Raw genomic sequence first — 23,767 nt, forward strand, 5'->3', positions numbered from 1 at the left:
AATAGGACTTAATTTTAGAATAAGCTAGGCTAAGACATATATGTACTACTCAAGGGCAGAAAGACCGATTGGGTCGATAGCCTTTTTCTATAGGAAATAAAGAGTATTTATATATATATATATATTCCTTAGGGGAACTTTCATGTCTAAATTAGAATCCCCCAAATTTAATTTATAAATAATTCCTCGTCTGGTTCAAAAACAGTTTATTCAGTTCAAAAATGTTTATCTATTAATAAAACCCATTCTCACACACAAGACCCCTATTAGACCTTGCAGCTTTGAAATGGTGATATGTTTTTAGACAAAACAACATACAAGCCTGATATAGTTTAGCTCAATCTAAAAGGAAATTGTATAAATTTTTCAAATAAATAAAATAATTTGGTAAACACCATAAATAATTATTTAGTGTTAATAAAATATTTTTTTTCATTTAAATATTATATGAATGGTTAAATTATCATACTACTGCTCGTCACTTGAATACATTTCTGATACAGTATCTATTCTTCAGACGATAGGTTTTGCATTTTGACACTTTTATTCACCACACAAGTAGTTTGGTTGTTGCAAACTAATGCAGTACTTCTAGCTTGATTACTATTGGTTTTGAGCACTACAAGGTAAAATGTTTCTCTCAACTAGGTATTCATGAGTTACAAACTACTTTTGTCGATTACTTCCCTGCCACACTTCCAAAAACAACAGCTAGTTAGCTAATAACTTTGTTGTAACCCTACAATTGATATTTTTTTAAATAAGTCAAACGTGCACAAATGTAGATAACGACTTTTGCGCTAATTAATGATCGCAACCCTAAACACTACACAAATAAGAGTAAAAAACCGGAAATATAAAATCTCAAAACTTTGATCTTCAACCGCTTGTACATGTTTAGTCAATTTCAGCTTGATGCTGGATGAAAGAATAATATTTAAATGGATCTTTATTACAAGCCCTAGAGACAGAACACTGATATGTTAGCGCAGAACAAGAATTTTAGTCTCTTTTGAATGAAACGTACCTTCGCAATGTTACGTATGTCGATTACTTACTAAGTAATTGCATCGCCAATTGAAATTTTTTAAATCAAATCTTCATTTTCAAATATAATGACTTTAAGTTTTAGTTTAGCCATTTCAGAGCTTCCAGTTAGTTCAAATTTTGGGTAAAAAGTCGAAAATCATAATTTCAAAAAGTTACTAAGTACTTAGCTTGCCTAGTTTGAGACGATAAATAGTGGAAAAGCTGATATAATCTATGTAATACAGGAATTGTTTGCCTCAACTAGTTATGGAAATAATTGAATTGTTTAGAATCGAGATATTATTAATATTTCGTATTTAATAATCGAAATAATACTTCGAATTAAATCTAAGGTGTTAATGCAATAGTATTGCATTCTCAATATTGATATCAAATACGATTCAATCAATGATTGAACTCGATATAATAAATTATCGTTTACCGAAAATCTTCTCGATAATTTCTGAAATTTAATTAAGTGAATAAATGTAATTCATACACATAAGACAACGTAATCCATTGTGTTGATTGTTAAAATTACCTTAATTTATACCGAAAAAATGAAGTCATTAGACATACACACAGTACTGTGTTGAACTAATCAATCTTTTATCCCTTTATAATCGTGCATTTCATTTATGTTTTAAAATTTTCGTAAATTCTGGGAGAACATGCCAACAACTTTCAAATGCATGAAAATATTTCTTTTTGAGCTTCCAAAAAGTTTAAATTTAAGCATCACAATTTAATGATTGTGAATGAATGACTACATTCATTAACACGCAAAGTCTGTTAGAAAAAGTCTTCATTATTTTATATTGTACAGTTAGTCTTTCTTTTAGCAATCTTAGTTAGACAGATTGCTAAAAGACAATATTTGGAAAACTGAAAAATTGTACCAAAGAGTCACTATTCCCCTGACATCAGGAGTAAAGTACTTACTCACTTCATTGTCATATAAAATAAATTAGCAATTCCACATACCCCACATGTATATGAGAATTGCTAGTTTTGCAATAAATGGCCATCCAAATTATATTTAGAAATTGTTAGCTGCTGTTTTATTTGATAGTCTTACCTAGATTATGAGTTCTAGTATGAAGGCTTTTCACGTGCCAAAAAAGTTTGTATATTTAGAAAATATATAAGTTTGCAAACTAGACATATAAGTATGTACAATACGATATCGTAACGTAATAGTTGTGTTATGGATGAATTATGTTTCAGTTTTGCTCCACACCATCTGGCGATTTGTCACTTAGAAAATAAACAACTCCCAATTTGGAGAATGAACCGAAACCCTAGTTTAGTGAAATTGGCATTGATCAGACTAATTTGGTGAAAAGGTTACTCTGCAAGCCATAATGGAAAATAATAGATATATTTTACAAGTAAGGGTTTTACAACGTTTATCCAATTTGCTTTCAATATCAGTCGATCATTGACTTATTTAAGTACCTATATCAATTTATATAAAATTGCTACTTTCAGGTGTATGTGGGGGCTTTAAGTAGCCTCTATGAGGCACTCTCTGTTGAAGCCAGCAAGCAGACTACTTCAGAAGAGATAGTCTCTTGTATTGTCGAAAGACTCTCTTTAAACGAAAATGCCTCTTATGAACTGGCTGAGGTATGTGCCAGCCTTATTGCTGAATATGGTCAAATTTCGTATGCGGCTTATTGAAGCTAGTTAAACATTTATGCAGTAATCATTCTCTATCTGAGTTTTTTTATTTTATAGGTTATTGGGGATGATTTTGGTCAGGAGTGTAAAGAACGGAGTCTTTCGAGTCAGGAAAGCCCGGTTCAATTAATGATGCTCTGGCCAAAACATAGGCCAGATAATACATCTTATAGATTCTACCTTAGAGAAAAAGTAGTGGACTACACGTGGCGAGCGCGATTTGTTATGGATCCCCAACTAATTAAAGACTATTTTCATAGGTAATTATTGGGTATTTGATGTTCATATTAACAATTTAGTCCAAACTGATTATCGATTATGGTAAAACTGTTAGCAATATCTAATCTTTACAGCCGGTATTAATTTCTGAACCAGTATTAAGATCAGCCTAAATAAACTGAAATCAATCATATAAATAAATACTCAACTCATCTTCACTAAAATCATAATTTTCATAATGAGAAACAACGTTTCGTAGTTGCAATACTTTTATTGCCCATTTTTACTTATAATTCCACTTTTTTCAGGTTTTTATATCAGCCGAAAGATAGAGAATATCCGGATCTTTGCCAGCTATCCGATCTCAACGAACAAACCCTTCTAGCCAATCTTCGCGAACGATTTGTAGCTGGCCACATTTATACTTATGTAGGCTCAATTTTAATTGCGTTAAACCCTTTTAAGTTCTATCCCATTTATAATCCGAAATACGTTAAGTTGTATCAAAATCGACGACTAGGCCCGAACTTGCCTCCCCATATCTTTGCCGTTGCCGATACTGCATATCATTGCATGTTAAAGGACAGGAAGAATCAATGTATAGTTATTAGTGGGGAAAGCGGTTCCGGAAAGACCGAAAGTACAAATTTTTTATTACATCATTTGACTGCACTCAGTCAGAAAGGATCACATGGTAGCGGTGTTGAACAAACTATACTTAGTGCTGGACCCGTACTGGAAGCATTTGGAAATGCAAAAACTGCACATAATAACAATTCAAGGTAATTAAAATATTTTATTGTATATGTCGCAATTTGTTTTACAAGGGTTTATCTATTGGTAATAAATCCATAACTTGTTAAGATTATGTAGGCTGTACGAAAGGACTTGCATTTTTTACCTTTTATAGATCTGGCAAATTATATTTGAGTTTATGCTCGTATGAAACATTAATTGAAGCATATTGGAACCGTTAAATATAAACAGTTAAATAAGCCTGGCTTTTACAAACGCAAGTATATTCCTAGGTGTGAATATATGAAATTAATAAAAATCACAAGTGTTTTTGTCACACTATTAAATAATGTAAATTAATATCTGAAAATCAAGATCAAATCAAGTAGTTTTTCTTATTATGTAGCGATGCATCTAATAAGTTTTTCGCTGTCATTCATTGAAACTGCTGAGTTTTCAAGCTCTTGGACTTTCAGCTGATGATCAGTTTGTTGTAAGTTTTGGAACCAATATCACCTCTGAAAATGCAAGCCACTTGTGCTTGTAAAATGTTAGAAATAAATTCTATTCTACCACGGAATAAAAGCTCAGCCAACTCAACAGTTTCGATTGAATTTTAATTGACCAGTATATGTACTATACTCTATCTGCATCCATTTTCTGTTTGTTAATATTCGAATAACTTGAAATATTGTTAAATAGGTTATAAATATCCTTAATTGAAAGTGGTTATCAGCTTAACACATTAAAGTTAACGCTTTCAATAGTATCTGTTTGATGTGACTAATTAATGTATATAGGTACTCTATCTGCAACTATTTTTGTTGTCGTGCTAATCTGTGTAATTTAAAACACGTCCAACATGTACTGTGCTTTAACTGAATGGAAAAATGTTTGAGAATTGCATATAGATCTTAATACTTCTTTTTCAGTCGCTTTGGGAAATTTATTCAAGTGAATTACAAAGAAAATGGAATGGTTCATGGAGCAGTAGTTCAAAAGTACCTTCTCGAAAAATCACGAATTTGTTCTCAAGGGCGCTATGAACGAAATTATCATGTATTTTATTACCTGTTAGAAGGAGCCAACGAACAAGAAAAGCTGCAGCTTCACCTCATGACCCCTGACAAATATTACTATTTGAACAAGTCATGTGCTGCTCTTGACAATGTGGACGAAAGTTATGAATTTTCTAGGTGAGCACGTAGTGTCATTTTTCTCCCATATGGCTTTTAATAGTACTTAATAAAACATCAATAAATTATTTGTTTGTATACTTAAGTACCATTTGAAAAGGTGTATTTTTATTTCAGACTGAAACAGTCGATGGAAATGGTTGGTTTCACGCCGGAAAAACAGCGTCGGCTTTTTTCGGTCTTGTCTGCCGTTTTGCTTCTGGGTAATGTGGAATTTCATCCGCGAAAATCGGCGTACCATCACGACGAATCCGTTGGAGTTAAGAATCCGGACGTAGTAGCCCTGATTTCTGAATTACTTAGAGTTAAACAGGAGACTTTAATGCAAGCTCTAATAGCAAAGAGAGCGAGAGCTTCAGGCGAAACTTTAGTAATCAATTACAGGTAATGTAATTTTTAGATCAATTTGAAATGAGTCACCTTAGTAGCTGTTTCACATGCGGCGGATAATTAATTTTTACATTGTGTAGGTTACCGGAGGCGATAGCAAGTAGAGACGCCATGGCCAAGTGTTTATATGGAGCGCTCTTTGACTGGATAGTCTTGCAAGTAAACCATGCACTATTCTCGAAAAAAGATACTCTAAGGTATGCATTAAATTACATGTCCATTCACATACTTGAATTTGCGATAATATTTAGTCAATGTGTAAATGTAAAGCTTAAGTAAATTCAAGATTAGAAAGTATATATATTGTGGTATTTATAAGTTTCTTATTTATATCATATCGATATTCTATATCTGATTTTTTCATGTATCATTTACAGAGAGCACCAAGGGAACTCCATAGGTGTTCTGGACATTTTTGGTTTCGAAGACTTTGGCCCGAACAACAGTTTCGAACAATTGTGTATTAACTACGCCAATGAACATTTACAATACTACTTTAATCAACACGTATTTAAATACGAACAAGAAGAGTATCGCAAAGAAGGAATCCGTTGGACCAATATCGACTTTATGGATAACACAGGTTGTTTGCAGTTAATAGAGGCAAAACCCAATGGATTATTATGCCTTTTAGATGATCAATGCAAGTATGTACATTTTGCCATATTACCATTTTGCAAATAATGTAAATTTTCAACTCCGTCCGACCTGCAAACTTGTTTAAACCTTCTCTAAATTATGTACAAGTCTATTCAAATAGAGAGAGAAGTTGTAAAACTGCCATGCTTAAAGTATTTATTTTCAAAGCAGTAAGCATTTTCATGATGATTTAAAGTAAACATGTTCAAAATACTAGAGAGTACTTTTGTATACGTGCCCGATAGATGATATCCAGTTGTTTGATTTTGAGAATCGAATTGTTTTTACGCTTTTCAGCTTTCCCGGAGCTACAAATGAAACATTGCTGCAGAAATTTAACACTGTGCACAAGGACAACACGTTCTATAAGAAGCCACAGAAAAAAGAAGCAGCATTTATAGTCGAACATTACGCCGGGAAAGTGAAATATCAGGTATAAAACAGTATTTTTTGTGACCGTGACTTATTAGCAATAATATGTATTCAGGTAACGGATATGCGAGAGAAAAACCTGGATCTAATGAGGCAGGATATTGTTGGGGTACTTAAGAACAGTTCGATGGCATTCGTTAGGGAATTAGTCGGTGTGGATCCAGTAGCGGTTTTCCGATGGGCCATCGTGAGGGCTTTTTTCAGAGCACAATTTGCCTTTCGGGATGCTGGTAAACGACACCGTCAAGGCAGAGTAGACGGCAATCGCAATAATATTCAACAGCGATACAGAGGAATTCATGTTCCCAACGATAATATTATAAGGTAATTAACATTTTTCTAGTTTACATACAAGACACTTAGTTTTATTCGCGGCAATACTGTTAGTGATTAATCAAAAACATTTATTTGCTAAGTTGCGAATCGATCTTATGATTTGTGGTTTTAATTTATGGATTAAAAAATCTGAATTCAGTTTAATTAATTAATTAATTAAAAAAGTTGTAAACCATTAATGATTTACATTGAATATATTTTTGGGATAAGTTTAATAAATTTGTGATCAATGATTTGAAACGCGGAAAGGCTAAAATCTTTCGAATCTTAAAACTTGAAAAATTAAAACCTGCTTTTATGAGTTTGTTTGAAGCACAGAAACTAAGCGCTTAAGATGAACGTTGCTTGAAAATCCTGATAAATATCTGCAATAGATAAATTTTATCAAACTAAGCTTATTCTAAAAACTAATTTTTGCGAGAAGCAGTGAGTGGAATATGTCTACGGTTCAATACCGAGATCATTGCAATCCCTATTGTGACTGCATTCGCTCGAAATGCCAGTGGATGTTAAGTTACTGCCGAGATCGGGAAATTTCGCGGAATCAGATTTACGGCCCTGCATTTTTGACTGATCACCGAATGCGCAATAATTATAATAAAATTCTATCGAGCAAGAGGGATGCTGGGTACTATTTTAGAGTAGTACTATCATGAAATGGATTATCCCACTCGATTTTTGAAGTGTTTCTTCCCAAGTAAAAGTAAACCAATCTACAGAACAAAGAAACAAAACCAAAATAACCTACTATAAAGTATATGGCTGGCGTGCTTGAGTCGCGCACAACCGGTTTCGACATTTGCCTAATTTTTCGACTATTAGAGGCTCAGTGAGATACTACGAAAAAATCCAACAAAGAACCCTGGCGTCAAATAGCTTAGGTACACGCTCGATTACATTAGTGCCTCTGAAGGACGCGGTTATTCCGAGATTGGCCTCAATCGCTTTCTTTCTCGGACTATCAAAAATCTTACCAGGCGCATGGTCGTCCGACGTAATAGTTTTGCGGGTGTTTAAGTGTGCGGCGTTTCTCGGCAAAAGAAGCGTTGAGACGGAGATGATAAATTATCGAAAACAAATAAAAAAATATGGAGAGATTCAGCAAGCGACGACGTCAAAAAAAAATGTATTTTTGAAAGATAGCAATACATCTTTAATGTTTAGGATTGTCATCCTTTGATTAAAACCTCAGTATCAACTTTGAGTTGAAGCTTAAGGTCGTGACAAACAGAATGTGGTTCTATTTAGGTATTTCAATATTTTTTGATTTACTTATAATTTCGCGCATATTATGAGCCATAATTAGGATAAATGGCTAAATTATGTTACTTGATCTAAGCTATTTAAGCTAAAGCTATGTAGTATATTTTGTGCACAATTTAAAACACGATTTAAATTCGATTTATTTTATGCACACATTTCATTAAGAAAAATTACACTTTCAACGAATTTGTAATTCTGTAGCCATCTGGTGACGGTTTCGGCTGTGAATCTCACAATTAACCGGATCGCGTAAGTCTGGTTCTCGGTTTTAATTATTAGTGAATTGTTTTTACTTTTTCTAGTGTCATTTTCCTTTGTCCGTCTTATTTTAATACTAGCAAATGCTTTAATCTACTTCAAATTTATTGTAGTAGTTTCAAGGTCTAATAAATACTCATCAGAAACGCGCATTCTACACGACAATCGATTTTATGTTTAAGCATTTGTTAGTAGTACTACATTGAAAATCTTCTTGTTTCTGACATGGTTCTTTATGCATACAAATTGGTGTCTTTCGTTAAACTGTATTGCCGTATAACTTGCTTGTTGCACCAGTATTTAGCTGTGGAAGTTGAAATTTCCCAGGCTATACATGCATTTTACATTTGGTTCAACATTTCTAATGGTTACCACAAGTTATGGTATTTTTCGATTTACCACATTTGCATGGTTTGCTAGTGAGAGCTTTTAGACGTGCTGGTTTATTTTTTTTAATTTCAGATCGCTAGTTTCTTCCAGTAGAGTAGACGTTAGGAACCATTTTCAGCTTTTAATTATTTCGGATTCGGTCTGTAGTTAAGCGTAATTACTTGATTGTTATCAAAGTGTATGCTTTTAAATGGGTCTATTTAATCAAATTAAAATATCAGTTACCAACAGTTAAATAGTTACACATTTCACAACAGGAACATTTTTTCTATATTTGACATTAACATTAATGTGTTACCTCCTCAGCAAACATCGACACACCACATCCTCTTTTCACCGATCAAATGATGAACCGACAACGAATCGCCTATCTTGGCCGCAATTTTATCAACGAAACAGATCGAATTTGTCAACAACGAAAACTAATGACGATGATCGGCAGCGTAGGGAATCGTCTACCTCCCAAGCCTCGTACACTTTAGAAAAGGTCCTTTGCCCAGATGAAGCCAGGGTAATTCAACGGGCTAATCAAATTGTGATGTACGTTATTAATCTTTGATTTGGTGGTGATGGAAATCGGTCATTGGTGCGAGGCTTCAGGGCATTCAATAGTTTTCTTATATTGTTTGGCTACACCACAGCACAGTGTTGTTTCCTTACTACAGGAGGCTTATTCTTTATAAATATCCTTCGGATACCATTGAAAACTTTGAAATTAATCATTTTTTTTTTAATACACAGACATTATTCTCCACTATTATTTTCTATAAATGTGCACTCGGACTAGGTTACTCTAATTCTGATTCTTTTCTCCTTTCACCTTATAACTGTGAAATTTTCTGTCTTTCTCAATAATCTGAGTTACTCAAGTCCATTCAAGACATTTTCTTTCCCCACGACACTTTTTAATCAAATATTTGTTTGTACCTAATAATATGCAGATTTTCGTTGCTTGTAATCGCATTGGATTTAAAACTGAATTTGTTAGTGGGAGCCCAAATAAAAAAGCAAAAGAAAATTACAGGAAGTGCTTAGCAAATTAATGGATATATACTTCAATTAGACAATATAGAGGGTGATCCATACATATACCGACGAATTTTTAGGGGTGGTAACGAACGAAGTTTTTTGCTTTATAAACATGTCCAATTACCAACCGTTTGCCTGATACAGGGAAATAAAATTTTCACTGTTTATAGCTAACAAGCTCACGGGTCAACTGGTTAGTTTATTGCAGAAAAGTAAATTAACTAGAAAATCAACATTTTAGATTTAAAAGTTTTTCGTATCACGCTTGCTTCTTGAGGAAAAAATGGATGAGTGATACATAGAATAAATTATGTAGTAAGAAAGCCAAACTATGGCGAGATGAGTTGATTATCAAAGATAGAAAGATAAAGAAGGACGTCTTATTCAGAATTTATATTTCTTCAATCGGGTGATGGTTCTGTTTTTTGTCAGCAGATCCGTTGATAGTATATTCGGATGAATTGATAATCTGTTTGTGTATCTGGAGTGAATGGTCGATGTTTCTTCAGTAAGTGTTTTTAGTTGTAGGTCCTTCTTGATTAATTCATTTGGGACAAACCAGATATTATTTACGATTTCTCTCTGGCATTTCGATTTGAAGCCTTTCAATAAATTCGATGTTTGATTTAGAAGTGTTACCCCATAGTTCAGCTCCATACATTCAAGTTGGTTTGAGCGTGCATTTGTATAGGAACACCTTGTTTTCGAGGGATAGTTTCGATTTTCTTCCTAGTAACCAATACATTCTTCGTATGTTTAGGTTTAGTTGCTTGCACTTTGTCCAGTGTGGGTGTTGGACCCAAAACGCGTCCCTGTGGAACGTCAGCTCTGATCGGGTATAGTCTTGAAGTACTTTCATCGGTTTTAACTTGGAAAGTTCTGTCTTTGACATAGGATTCGAGAAAATTATGAAAATTACTTGGGAACCATTTCTTGAGACAACTTGAGTAAACTCTTCATGCCGAACTTTGTCGAAGGCCTGGGCCACGTCTAGAAATACTGCAAAGCAATATTCCTTATCTTCAAAAGCATTCTTCATTTTCCTGGTTATTCCTGTTTATTTGCTCAGTTGTACCATGAGAGTTACGGAAACCAAATTGGTCATCAGGAATTAGCTTCTTCACAGATATGATTTTCTGGAGCCTCTTTAGGAAAACTTTTTCGCACACTTTAGCTAGAATAGGAAGAAGACTTATTTAGTCAGATTAGACTTTAAAAGGCCTTTTCCGGGCACTAAATAGATGAAGGTAAAAGATTATTGGAAGTTGTTCGGAAGGATGTCAGAATATTGGTACAATAGTTTGAGCGTGATTTCCGGCTGTGGAACATTGTGTAAACAATTAAAGAGAGCGAAAAACGTTTAATACTTTTTTTCAAGTGTTAAAAATATCTACAAAACTAACTAACTAATATCATTAAAATACGTTCATTTGTTTTCTCAAAAAAACGAAAAACATTTCTGATTTCAGCGTTTTTTTTTAATTTTCTAGAATTAATTTAGTTTTGCTTCAAAAAAATCGTACTATATATTTATTTTTCCTCTTTTATAGGATGTTATTCTTTATATTGTATGGTGTACCTGAGTGTTTAGTTTATTTGATTTAGTGTAGAGCAAATGAAAAGGTGAAGAGGATTTAATGGCGCTATGAATGAGAAAATTAAAATTTTCGATTTGGGTTTCCAATTCCTGAGGAGTTTTGAGAGATACACTACAATCTAAATTATTGTTTATAATAACTAAAGCTGGAAAACTACCGGGGGTTATTTGTTATATGCTGAATACAAAAACTGTTTTTTTTACAAAATGCGGCAACCTGAATATGCTGAACATGCTTGTCTGTCTTGATATCCCCTACCACCTAGAGTTTGTCCGTATATTTATGAAACACCCTGTACATCTTTGCAGCAGACCGTGAATATTAAGATATTTTTGAATAAAGTTCACGTGTTAATTATGTTGCATTATAAGAACAATAATTAATGGGACATTAATAACATATATAATTTTCCAGGTACGGGGTAAGTCAAAGTATTGCACAAAAATGTCACACAAAACTTGACTGACTTCCTCGCTATTTTCTGGACTTTGTAATACGATTTGCTGACTGTGATCAGCTGAAGGTGTGTCAGTTTGGTTTTTGGTATATTTGTCTTTTAGTTGAGTTTTCACGTTAATCAGTTGTTCATAGTTCTGCTGTAAAGATTATTGGATGTTTTGTACGTTTTTCTACGAGCCGAAACAATTATTTCCTATCAATTTTTTTCTGTCTTAATTGGTAGAAAAAATTATATTTTTTTGACTATGGCATGATGTTAATTCTGCTTGTTTTTTTACTACCTAGTTTGAATAATAACTTTCATAACAGCTTGCTTTGTACTAATAATAGTCCAACTGCATGCTTGGATGCATGTAGCTAAATGCTTTTATAATTGTGAAATTAACAATTTCTGTTAATAGGAAGAACAAGTCATTTCGACCACGAGAGCGCGGAAAGAAGGGATTGAAAAACCTACAGTCTGTTAAGACACTGGCCGGCAGAACTGGAATTACAGCGATGAATCAGAGCCAGTTAAATAAAGCGAGGAAACAGCCTATGACAGTTGCAGCTCAATTTCAACAAAGCCTTCATTCGTTAATGGATACATTAAATCAAGCTAATCCATTTTTTATTAGATGCATCAAATCAAACGGGAATAAAATTCCAAACACTTTTGATGCTGATACTGTGCAAAGACAGTTAAGGTGAGTTTTTTAAATATGATTTAATCACTCTATAGTTTCATAATAATTATTTTATTTCTTTTTTCTTGCACGTATGACACTTTTACCGAGAGCAATCTATCTAGTTAGTAGATCTAAGTTATCAACACCAGATTGGGCATTTACTTTCAATGATTGATTAAATATGATGCCTGTTTTGCAATTCGGCTTGACCTTTAGTTTTAATAGAAACTATATAAATCGAATTGAACGACCAATAAAGGCTTGATGTGTTTAGGGGTTTATTTTCGCTCCATATATTCTCTTTACGCTCTCTCTACGAACTGTTTTATTGTACAATATTTAATGTTTGCGATTATTAGGCAAAATTTGTGTCGTGTTTATATATTTTTTAGGTGCGTTTTTATTTCTAGTCCCTATTTGCTTTCTTTAGATGGGAATTTTGAATATATCTAATTTGATCGAAGATAAAGATCTTTCTGTAGTCTTAGTGGTCATGGTCAATGTCGACTTATAAAAATTTAACTTTATAAGGTTTTCGTTTTTTGTGTTTAATTCATTTTTAATATCGTTTATGAATAACTAAAAGTATTGAAAATTCAGATTCGAGCGGTTGATGATTCTCAATTTTATTAAACTGTTTCATTTTATAAACTGACATAAATTGCAGGATTACTACAAGCTTTAGTACACTTTATCTACTGATCATTGTAAACGAATTTATGATAAATTTATCTGTTAAGTGATACCTTTAGGATTCAGATGCATGTAATTGAATTTCTAGATACACTGGTATGTTAGAGACTGTAAGGATAAGACAGGCAGGGTTCAATGTAAGACTGACTTACGATGAGTTTATTCAGTTGTATCGAATATTGCTCCCAAAAGGTCTTTTAAGTTCGCAAGTGGATGTGAGAAATTTCTTAGCTACCTTAAACTTGAACCGAGATGATTATCAATTAGGTACGTACTTCCAGAGCATTCAGCTGATTTATCTTCATTCAAATGTTATTTCTGGAACATTTTATTACAATAATTATTCAAATGTTCTATTCAATACATTTAACTAATTTAGAAAATGCATCTGGTTCTGTAGGTACTTCAAAAGTTTTCATGAGAGAGTCTGAAAAGTATAAATTAGACTGTAAATTACATCAACAAATTATGGCAAGCATTATATCTCTTCAAAGATGGTTTCGTGCGTGCTTGGAGCGACGCAAGTTTTTACGAATGAAGGTATTTTAAAACGTATTTTAAGCATTATACAGTTATATAAATTATATTTCAAATTTCAGTCAGCGGTAGTTTTGCTGCAATCCTATTGTCGAATGTATCTAGTTCAGAAACACGTAAGACTGTTAATGGCGGCAGTAAAAATTCAGAAATCATGGAGAAGTTACAAGGCTAGAGAATGGTATAAAAAGTTGAAAGTTGGTTTGGTGTTTTTTCAAGCACATTGCAGAGGGTTTAAGCTTCGTCAAAGAATTGCCATGGGTCATTATGCAAAGAATAAACAGGTATTTGTCGCTAAATTTTGGTACTTAAGACGTTTTGCAACTATTTCTCTTAAATTTCAGGCGGTTAAGGCAGACCTTCCCCAACTGGAAGCGAAAAATGATGCGGTTATTACGAAAGTTACTACTAAAGACAATCAGGAACTGCCACAATTGGAAGCTGTTATAATTGAGAAGAAGATGCCCGATTACGAACAGTAAGAAAATTGAAAACTGAATGAATAAATTTGCAATTAGTGCTCTGGCAAGTGTTCTGGATTAAAAATGACAATATTTTTTCTTTCAGGAGTAGCATTGTTCACCAACAAGATTTAGGAAATTCAAATCCCAATAAATTAGCTTTAAGATCGACAGTTTCGTTGCCCATGGTGTCGCAGACAGGTTCATGTTATTATTCACCATACTTGAACAGTTCAGCAAATATGAATAGGTAACATTTGCATGCCCATAATCTGCAGCAGACTTAGAAAAAAATAGAATACATTGGCTATTGTTCTCGCAGGTATGATGATTTTGACCAAAGGAGGAAAATTACAAAATCGCATCAAACATTTGACTACTCGGATCTGGAATATTCGGCGCAGAGAAAAGGTAGCGGGGAATCTTTGGATTCACAAAGAAGTTTCGAATCTCAGCAAAGTACGGATTCCCATTTAAACAATACTGTTAGGGAGGCGGCTAAGCCAGAACCGCCACAGCTCGGTAAACAGTGGTCTAGCACGAGTACAACCAGCGAAACTCTTTCAGAACCAGGCATGGCACATTCAGCTCCACCGCTGATATCCCAAAGATTTAGTAAATTTCAGTCATCTGAGGAAAGTGACAGTTCATCTTCCAAACCTCAGCTTGTAAGGTCACCGGCTGTTAGTTGGGCGGCACCAACTGTTAAACGTGATAGCCGGTAAGTAGTTTTTTACTAATTAATTTCTACAAATTAGGATTGCTTTAATTTAAATTTTTGTTGTTTTCGTTTCGTTTTAGATATGTGAATGACACAATGAGGGGATTGAGAAGTTTTCCAGTTAGACGTCCAAGCAAAGCATTTGAAGATAGGCCCGATGTTTATCCATTTGACAATAAACCAAACAAGTTAGAAGAGATTTTAGGGCGACCAGAAGCACCAGCTAGAAATACCCGGAAAACTAAACGAAATCATGTGAAGAGCTTAGGAGAGGAGGTATTTTGACTCAAGAGATGACATCTAACAATTAATTATTTGCGTACCGTTTTTTTTTTCTTCTAAATTTCAGTTATTAATTACTGTTGGTGTAGATCCTCAGGGGCCTATGTCTTTTTTCAATATTTGTCTTTGATGAAAAAAATCAAACTAGTTTTGACTCAATATATGATTTTTAGTTGTATTTAAGCAATTGCTTTCTTACAAATGTGCAAATATTTTTGTGATAACATTTTCTTCCACAATTCCTGGATGTTTATATCGTTGAGCAGAGTTGCAAATGTTCAGTTGAATTGGCAGAAGTTTACTTAAAAAATGGTTTTAAAACATTTTCGATGGACTTGGAGGTATCAGTTTGCTATAGAAATGTGATTTTCCAGGTGACAGATTCAGGCAGTTTAGATAAAGGCGTATTAGGAACGATAGACGAAAGGAAAGCGCATACAGAGTTAAATAGATTATCTGGCACTTTTGTTCCTCCAGAAGTACCGAGCAAACAGTCCTTGACTCCGAAACGGCAAAGGCAGAATCTCACGCAGTTAGATTTGCGAAGACGTAATAGTGACCCTGCGACTAAAGTACTTATTAACGATTCAGGTAAGATAAGCAACATTGCTAGTTCTGCTCTGCTTCGTATTTGACAAGTATGATAAACTTCTTAAAAAGTATACATTTGTAAAAAATCTGGTGTGGGTAAGCTAATATTGAATTTAGTTGAAATAGGTTTATTTGTTTATTGCAGGCAATGAAACTAGTCCAGCTATTAAAAGCAATGATAAGTGGAGTGATTTTAATAATTTGGATTTGGCGGGTCACTCCTTACGAAAAATCAATAGGGTTTCGAAAGATGACGTATGCTCATTCTGCAAACAAAAATTGGATATGTTCATAACTCAAGGTTACAAGTGTACGTCTTGCAAAACCCTATTTCATACCAAATGCATTCAAAATAAGGGCGTATTTGAAATTCCGTGCGAATCACACAGACCTGGAAGCGATCCATCTAAACACAGTAGGAGAAAGCTGAGGAAGCATTCCAGGGCACCGTATGATTTAAACAAATCCGAAGAGGCAAAGTTTAGTCTTACGGGAACATCAGAATTTACCGATAGAACTGATCAGATTATCACAGGAGCGGAAGAATTAAACTTAATGCAAGCATTTATCGCTGAGAAAATTATGAAAATAGAGAATGACGGTGGAAAATCAAGTGAAGTGGATAAAGTGTTCAAGCAAGCGCTGAGGGAGTTTAAAAACAATTTAGTCCAAATTTATAGTGCTGCATCAAAACATAACGGCATAGAAGCGTGCAACATTAGATATAAAGACCTCATTAGTATTTTTAATCAGGCTATGGAAACAGTATGTCAACGTGAACTGAAGGAAAATGAAACGAAAAATTTCCCTATAACTTTAGGTGTGAATGCTTTCAGGTAATTTATCTAATTAAATTTTAATTTGTTTGGATTGTAAATTGTATTTTCTAGGGGTTTTATGAATGAATTCATGTCGACAAAATCTGAAGAAAAGCCGAGCAAAGCGAAAAGGAAAAAGGAAAAGAAGCGGAAAGTGGAAAGTTACAAATATAATGGACACACCTTTCTCCAGACAATCATTAATATTCAAACGGCTTGCGAAATATGCAATTCGTTCTTTATGTGGCCCATCGAAAGAGGGCTCGTGTGCCAAAGTTGCAAACTTACTTGTCATAAAAAGTGTTACGGTAATTCCAGTACCTGCCAAAAAGAACCCGGACAGCCGGGTGAAAATAAGAGAATATTCGGTGTTGCGTTAGTAACCCTTGTGACTGACGAAAACAAAATTCCATTAGTCATAGAGAAACTTATATATACGATAGAAGTTAAGGGTTTATATACCGAAGGCATTTACAGGAAATCGGGCGTAAAATCGAAAATTACGGAGCTCAAAAATCAATTGGATGAAAATCCAGAAAGCTGTGAATTTGAGAAGTATCAGGTACATGTGTTGGCATCAGTTTTAAAGGTAAGCACTTCTTATTTTAGAGATAAATGTACTTTTTAAACCTTTTCGCTTGTTTAAATATCTCACCTCGGGGATAAAGGGGCATTAATCGTGATGCTGAAAATATATTGTGAAGTGAAATAGTTTTAGAACATATTTGGAGCTCTGTTCATAAATGAACCAATCAAACAAGTCAGGGGAATGAATGAACATTCGAAAATGAGTATGCTTAACAACGCGGAAGAACTAATTTGATTATTATGTTTTGGTTTTAGACCTGTGAAATGAATGACACTGAATTTTGTTTTTAGACTTTCCTGCGTGAAATGTCTGAACCGCTACTTACGTTCGAATATTATGAAAACTTTATTACGGCGGCAAATCTGGAAAACGACAACGATAGGATAACTACATTATACGATATTTTGAAAAAGTTGCCATCTCCAAACTACGACTTGATGGAGCGTCTAGTCTTTCACTTAGCACGAGTGGCTTTACATGAGGAGACGAATCGAATGAGTTCATCATCATTGGCTATTGTATTTGCTCCTTGTGTTTTGAGAACCAATAAACGCGTACCTGCTCAAGAAAGCTTACATGATATTACCAGTCAGACTCGCTGCATTGAAACCATTATCAAGTAAGTTTTCTTTTAATAACAAACAATTAATTGAGACTCTGCAACAATTACCAATTACGCCCAGTGAGCACATTTTTCACTCGAATAGGGATACACTGCAATTGTGTGCAAAATTTGTGCCTATTTGCGGCTACTGTTTAGTGAAGTGAAGTGTTAAGTAAAGCACCGTAGCACGGCACAATTTAGGATAACATTTGGAATTTTGATTGCAGTTGTTTCTTGACATACTGGTTCAACTCCGAAACATTTCCTACTCACTTCCGCATATACAGGGCGTCCCGATAAGGGTAAAGATCGGCTGTATCTCGACAACGGTAAGGACTAGCGGTTTGGGGGAAAATCCTTGCAGGTAAAGTTGGGATAAGAAATGGCTGCAAAATGTATTGGAAGTTCGTAGCTCGACCGACCGTTAGGGGGGCGTAGCTTCTACCCCAAAACTAAAAAGTTTTGGTGTCTCGGAAAAGTGGGGAGATGAGGAACAAATTTTTGTGATTTTTGGAAAATGGTTGAATAAAACGATACTTTTTATACAACGCACGGTTACACATCTTGAAATTACCTACATTTTAATGAAAACCGCATCGTGATATCTTCAGTCGTTCTCACTTTACAGAAGAGAATGTAAATATTTTTCGTTTTTGTTCGAAAATCGGATCAAGTTGACAGAGTCAGACACAAATCACATTATATTTTACTTGGTGCGCTAGTTTTTGTAAAAAATATTCATTTTACTAACGCGGAAGCGTATGATATGTTGCGTATTTGTTTCGATTGTTTGGAAAATATTGCAATTGCGTCGAGATATATAGACAATCTGCAGAGCGATGTCTTTACTGAACTTTACTTCTAAGGAGATTTTTCCCCAAGCCACTAGTCCTTACCGTTGTCGAGATGCAGATTTAAGAGTAATTCCTTCTTTTCGAAATACGCAAATAAAGATTGTGATTGAAAGAAAACAGTACCAAACTTGTTGTACCCCCCGTTTCATATTTGGGTCTTAGGTTAACATAGCTGTTAAGGAGTTACTTTAACACAAATCCTAAACGTTGCGGTCGATTACTTCGATTCAGGCAACAATGCGCTGGGTGCCAATTTAAAGCCTACAATGTGTAACAGTAGACATAATTCATATCTAGCGTATAATTAGGCACTCACCATGACGTCATTCAATATTTTGTGTGAAATTTGACTCGAAATAAGGTAATCGTGACTTCCTTTTTCAGAATAAAATGCTCACTGGGACATCAAAATATTTACTCGTGTGATACTATATATAGTGATATGATTTAGAGTTATTGACGAAGGAATTATTTACAACTAGGGTCCAGCTCAAGAAACTACGACTAACACTAGACGATATAGATACTCTAGACACAGCTTGTCAAGCGGCGTCGAATCGATTGTCTTCACTGCGAAGTTCAAAGGTATTTAGCCCGGACGAGTTGCTGCCCAGCAGCCAACCATCCGAGCAACAAACAGATGACGAAGAACATCTTCTAGTGGATCATATACAGGAGATTCAGAAGGAAAAAGAACATTTGACCTCAAACTTGCCTACTTTAAGTCACGCCACATCAGATGACGATATGCTATCGACCGATGGAGATGGCAGTTTAGATGACCTTACTTGCTTAGGTAAGTTTCCGTGGTTTTCCGTGTCATAATATATGGATACTCGAGAGGCAAACGTATTTGTCGTCATCATGTCAAAAGATTGAAACATTTTTCGTAGACTTGAAGTTCTCACAATGGTCCGTTTCGTATCAAAGAATGTACGAGCAACTATATGTTCGGACGACGCCCAAAATTCTAATTGAATAATCATAATGTTGAGTTTAAATATTTTTTTCTTTGCAGTGGAAAAATAGGGCCTCATACACGTTACTTATCATACAATAAGATGTTAACGAATTACGTTTTTCATTTTTCAACAACAACAAGGTAAAAATGCAGAAATGTAATAAATTTTGTGACAAATAAATATTCGAACGTGTATTTGATTGGCCAGGAAAACCTATATTACGCATGCGTCTGTTAATAACCTTAGTGTGCTTAGTTTATTATATGCCAGTTTGAGTTGGATAAATTTCATATTTTCACATAAATGCATGGAAAAAATATGCGTTGTGTTGCAACAGATAAAAGGCTACGAGAAACTAATTTCTCAATACAGTAAAGACAAATCAGTGCAGAAAGTTTCAAATGTCCTAAATATTGTTAGTTGTGTTATAAAAAAAAGTTCTGGGAGACTGCTAGTGTTGCTGTTCGTTCAGGTTCGTTTCGGTAAAAGTTCAGGCGGACCCCGTATTATTTACTGACGTTTTACTTACGTCGTGTTTGTAAAGATCTGTAGGTCCAACAAAAGATGCACCATGACAAATTCAAGTGAAAACAGGAAGCAACTTGAAAAGTATCGCGCGAATTCGAAGAATGAACTCGACTTCGTCTCGGGTGTCAAACGCCGTCGTCGTTCGAAAAACGACACTTTTCGCCCTTGTATCGAAAACTACTATTACAAAGTGCAAAAAAATATCGTTATATCACTGAAACATTACATAGTTGTGTCCCAGTTGCTTAAAGCAACAGTAGAACGCAAAAATAATGCTATTCTAATAATAATCTGTAAAATTAGCATGTTTTTCATGTGAGCTAGAATGAAAATCTGAAGATTGATTGAAAAACCGAATTGTCACAGTATGGTTAGTTTATTGTGAAAACTTCTCATAGTGTTTGACTTGTAAGAATGATATCGACTGCATCAGCAATTGTTTTTTCAGGTGGTGAGAAGAACAAGGCTAAACCTGTAGTGAGATCAATATCGTCTGGAGACTCGAAACAGAATATTCTTCCGAAAATCAAGTGGCAATCTTCTTCAGACGCCAGTGGAAAATTGGTGGAGGACTGTGATGTAATGGTATAAGATACATACAACACACCAGTTGATATTGTTCTCATTCAATACTTGTGTTGTACATGAAGTAAGTATAAACGATTTCGTTACATTTATTCAGTTAAAAATAGGATGAAACATAACAGAACTAGCATTGTCGAAGTAAGGGATATATTATGGACACATTATGGATATATTTAATAACTAATTTGAATAAGCCGATGAGTGATCCAAGTGGTTTTTGTGTTAATACTGTTAAATCTTATAGTAATAAAATAACTGAGTAGTTACAATGCAACAACTACTGCTTCAACAATGCATATTTGTCGTCCAATCTTTGAATACTTTATGAACCCGATCGCATGGTGTTAAAATCAAAATTTAATGGTTCTCAATTTTTTGTGATTGTATAAAGTATAAATAGTGTCTGAACAGATGTACATATAATGGCGACTGTGTATCTTAGCAGATCAAATTTATATTTTAAAATCATTGTACCATAGGCTGTTTTTTTTTTTGTATATGAACTCTAGCACATTTGCTTTTTTAATTTAGTAATTTTTTTCTTAATTGCAATCAGATGTTATGATAAAAGCCGCCTAAACCATGACAGTTAAAGTATTATTTTACATCGCGATTGTGATTTGATGGTGTATGGATATTTTACTTACTGTTTAGAAAATAGTGCCATGCAGTTACGCTTATTGCTAAATTTATTGTTTTTTATGTTAGCTCTCATTTAATCTATGTGTTAAAAATCCTTTTAACTACCACTACTAATGGTAATAGTATGTACATTATAATATGTATATAGTGTATTTTTCTCTTTCCAGAAGTCTATTAATTTATCCGTTTTCAAGTGTGTCTTCTGATATGCATTATTATAGACAATTCAAAGGATCTAGAACCCCTATTTACTATTCCACTACTTGGTGGCAGAAATAATCACGTTTGTTAGTTTTTTTATAATAGATTATATTAGAATACCATGTTAGTTTATTTTGTTTGCAGAAGTTCCAACTTACTAATTACTAACATTGAAATTGCATGACTAAGTTTAAATGTTGAGATGAAACTCATAAAACTGCAATAAGAAGTCGATAATTCGAGCGATTATCTGAAAACGTTGCAATACTAGAAAGGACATTTACGTCTTTACTTATACTTCTGGAGTCCAAGTATGCATCAACATTTTTGATTTAGGCAATCCTACGACAAGAACAGGACAAAACTGAATTATGAAATTATTTCAGCAACCAATGTTACAATTAGCAGAAAGTTAAAATTTATATGTGAACATAAATGTGTTTTTTTTGTTTGTACTCTATATTTGCACTTTCCACCTTCACCTATTTTTCAGACATAAATGTTTACCTTTTTAAGTGGTGGCTATTAAAATTTCCTATTAATGCTATGTTGATTTCGTGCGCATATTAATAAGTTCAAGCGGATCTTCACTGGATTTGTTACGACCACATAAAAAATTATAAAAAAATGTAAACATTGTTTTCTGTTTTACCAACATTTATTGCTTATATTAATGCTTATATTATTACTTTTTTCATTACATATTTTTTCTGTCGTACCATTGCCATATCTAAGCACTACTTGTCATTCGTATTCAGTATTTATCAATTATATTAAACCGCTAAATAACATAATTTAGATGAATTTTCTCCCCAAGTGTTTGCTCAAATATTTTGGACATAGAAATGCACGAACTGGTTTGCTCAATAAAGTAATATGATGGTGACAGATAGATCATTGTATTTGTTATATTTTGTGTTATTTGCTGCATGGCTTGTCTCATTTCGCCGTCTAAGTATGAGAGTAAATTAAAAAAGCCAATGCTTAAATCTTTCGCAAAATTAAAAATCAAGTGTCACGTGGTTCGTTAATAATAATATAATTCTATCTATGAAGCGGCTTGTGCCTAATTTTGCTTTTAAAATAAAACCTCCCCACATTTCCAGGTCTAAGACTTTTCAATCTCTTTCATATATGTATAACACTTAATGTAAGTTAATTTGTACACATTCATTATGGATGGTTTGGTTGCAAGAAGTCCAGATTTGATCGTTTTTTTTAACTGTATGGTTTCTTGTATATATGTAATTATCTTTAATCTATATTGTTAAAAAGCAATTAATTGTTTATCCGAAAAATGTGATTTAAAGGTGCGTAATGTTTAAATCTTAGTCATAAATATTATCTGATATGTTATTTGAAAGTGATTTTAGGAGTACATTTGATTTTAATCCAACTTTAGCGAAGATGTAATTCCAGAGTAGATTTGAGTTCACTAATTCTTGTTTGTTAATGTTCTATATTCGTTTCCATTAATATAAAAAAGTTAGAAATATAAACTGAAAGTTATTCAGAACCAATAATTATGTTTCCAAATGGAAACATTTTGAAAGGTATCATTTTGATGCTAAATATTCATGATAAACTGCTGGACCAAAAACATGTTTTTTTATTAATTGCTTGCCGGTAGATTTAAAAGCAGTAACTACAGGCAAACACCCAAAATTTATATGACAAAGTTGAGTTGTGGACTTAACCGCAGTATAGATAGATGCAAGCCGAATACGCATACAAAAATCAGGGACAACAATTTTTTGAACAAAATGAGCAAATAAATTTTATAATCATAATATCTCGTCTTGATAAAACATATTTATTATACTAACAATGTTGACCACGGGTTAGCTTTCATGATTGCTACCCAAAACGTTCTTCTTCTTTACTCAAATGGCGCAGCTCCTCTGGGCTATTTGCCAGCTCATTACCCAAAACGTTAAATCACAGTTAATACACTTCTAGTGACTGCTTTTAAATTTACAGTTGCTTTGTAAAGTGGTTAATATGCTTTTTCAGCCTGTTTTATGATAATTCCTATAATATGCATATATATTTAATTACATTTAGACGGAAGTAAACAATATTTGGGTCTATTTATTTTGCTCTCAATATGAAACTGTTCGTATATCTATGTTTTTTAATTAAAATACATACTTACTTTTTGAAATATTTAACTTAATAAACAAAATGCTCGCTCAAGTAAAAAGGCTCTTCTGCGTCACAATTGCTCTTAAATAAGATTGGTATCGTGTGCAAAATAAATAAACCTGAATATGAGTGGACGTTCAATAAAATACTCAGTCTTTTTATATCGTCTACTTTTAAGGTAACAATATCCTAAGTAGTTTAAAAGCGCAATAAATTTGTCGAGATATTTA

General features: G+C 33.7%; 1 protein-coding gene across 7 annotated transcripts in view; it reads left to right on the forward strand.

Moving 5' to 3' along the window:
• Nucleotides 1-23,767, forward strand: part of LOC109532989 (unconventional myosin-IXAa) — a 25,872-nt gene extending 2,105 nt beyond the window's left edge. Inside the window, exons 2-27 of one of the 7 annotated variants that reach the window (XR_007282427.1) lie at nucleotides 2,257-2,420; nucleotides 2,521-2,658; nucleotides 2,770-2,972; nucleotides 3,240-3,713; nucleotides 4,599-4,862; nucleotides 4,980-5,246; nucleotides 5,333-5,449; nucleotides 5,630-5,899; nucleotides 6,189-6,324; nucleotides 6,379-6,647; nucleotides 8,877-9,110; nucleotides 12,058-12,342; nucleotides 13,106-13,284; nucleotides 13,418-13,557; nucleotides 13,617-13,838; nucleotides 13,899-14,032; nucleotides 14,122-14,265; nucleotides 14,338-14,736; nucleotides 14,817-15,012; nucleotides 15,393-15,609; nucleotides 15,755-16,445; nucleotides 16,500-17,016; nucleotides 17,307-17,635; nucleotides 18,957-19,270; nucleotides 20,413-21,478; nucleotides 21,537-23,767. Coding sequence is in view for 4 of the 7 variants with exons in the window: in XM_048670407.1 (XP_048526364.1) it covers nucleotides 2,394-2,420; nucleotides 2,521-2,658; nucleotides 2,770-2,972; nucleotides 3,240-3,713; nucleotides 4,599-4,862; nucleotides 4,980-5,246; nucleotides 5,333-5,449; nucleotides 5,630-5,899; nucleotides 6,189-6,324; nucleotides 6,379-6,647; nucleotides 8,877-9,110; nucleotides 12,058-12,342; nucleotides 13,106-13,284; nucleotides 13,418-13,557; nucleotides 13,617-13,838; nucleotides 13,899-14,032; nucleotides 14,122-14,265; nucleotides 14,338-14,736; nucleotides 14,817-15,012; nucleotides 15,393-15,609; nucleotides 15,755-16,445; nucleotides 16,500-17,016; nucleotides 17,307-17,635; nucleotides 18,957-19,270; nucleotides 20,413-20,555 (6,309 nt within the window). In the remaining 3 variants the exon portion in view is untranslated. The other 6 variants (XR_007282429.1, XR_007282428.1, XM_048670407.1 and 3 more) reach the window with 6 other exon arrangements.

Source organism: Dendroctonus ponderosae, unplaced genomic scaffold (assembly GCF_020466585.1).
Source record: "Dendroctonus ponderosae isolate FM_Combo_2020 unplaced genomic scaffold, Dpon_F_20191213v2 Dpon_F_20191213_1, whole genome shotgun sequence".
Lineage (NCBI taxonomy): Eukaryota > Metazoa > Arthropoda > Insecta > Coleoptera > Curculionidae > Dendroctonus > Dendroctonus ponderosae.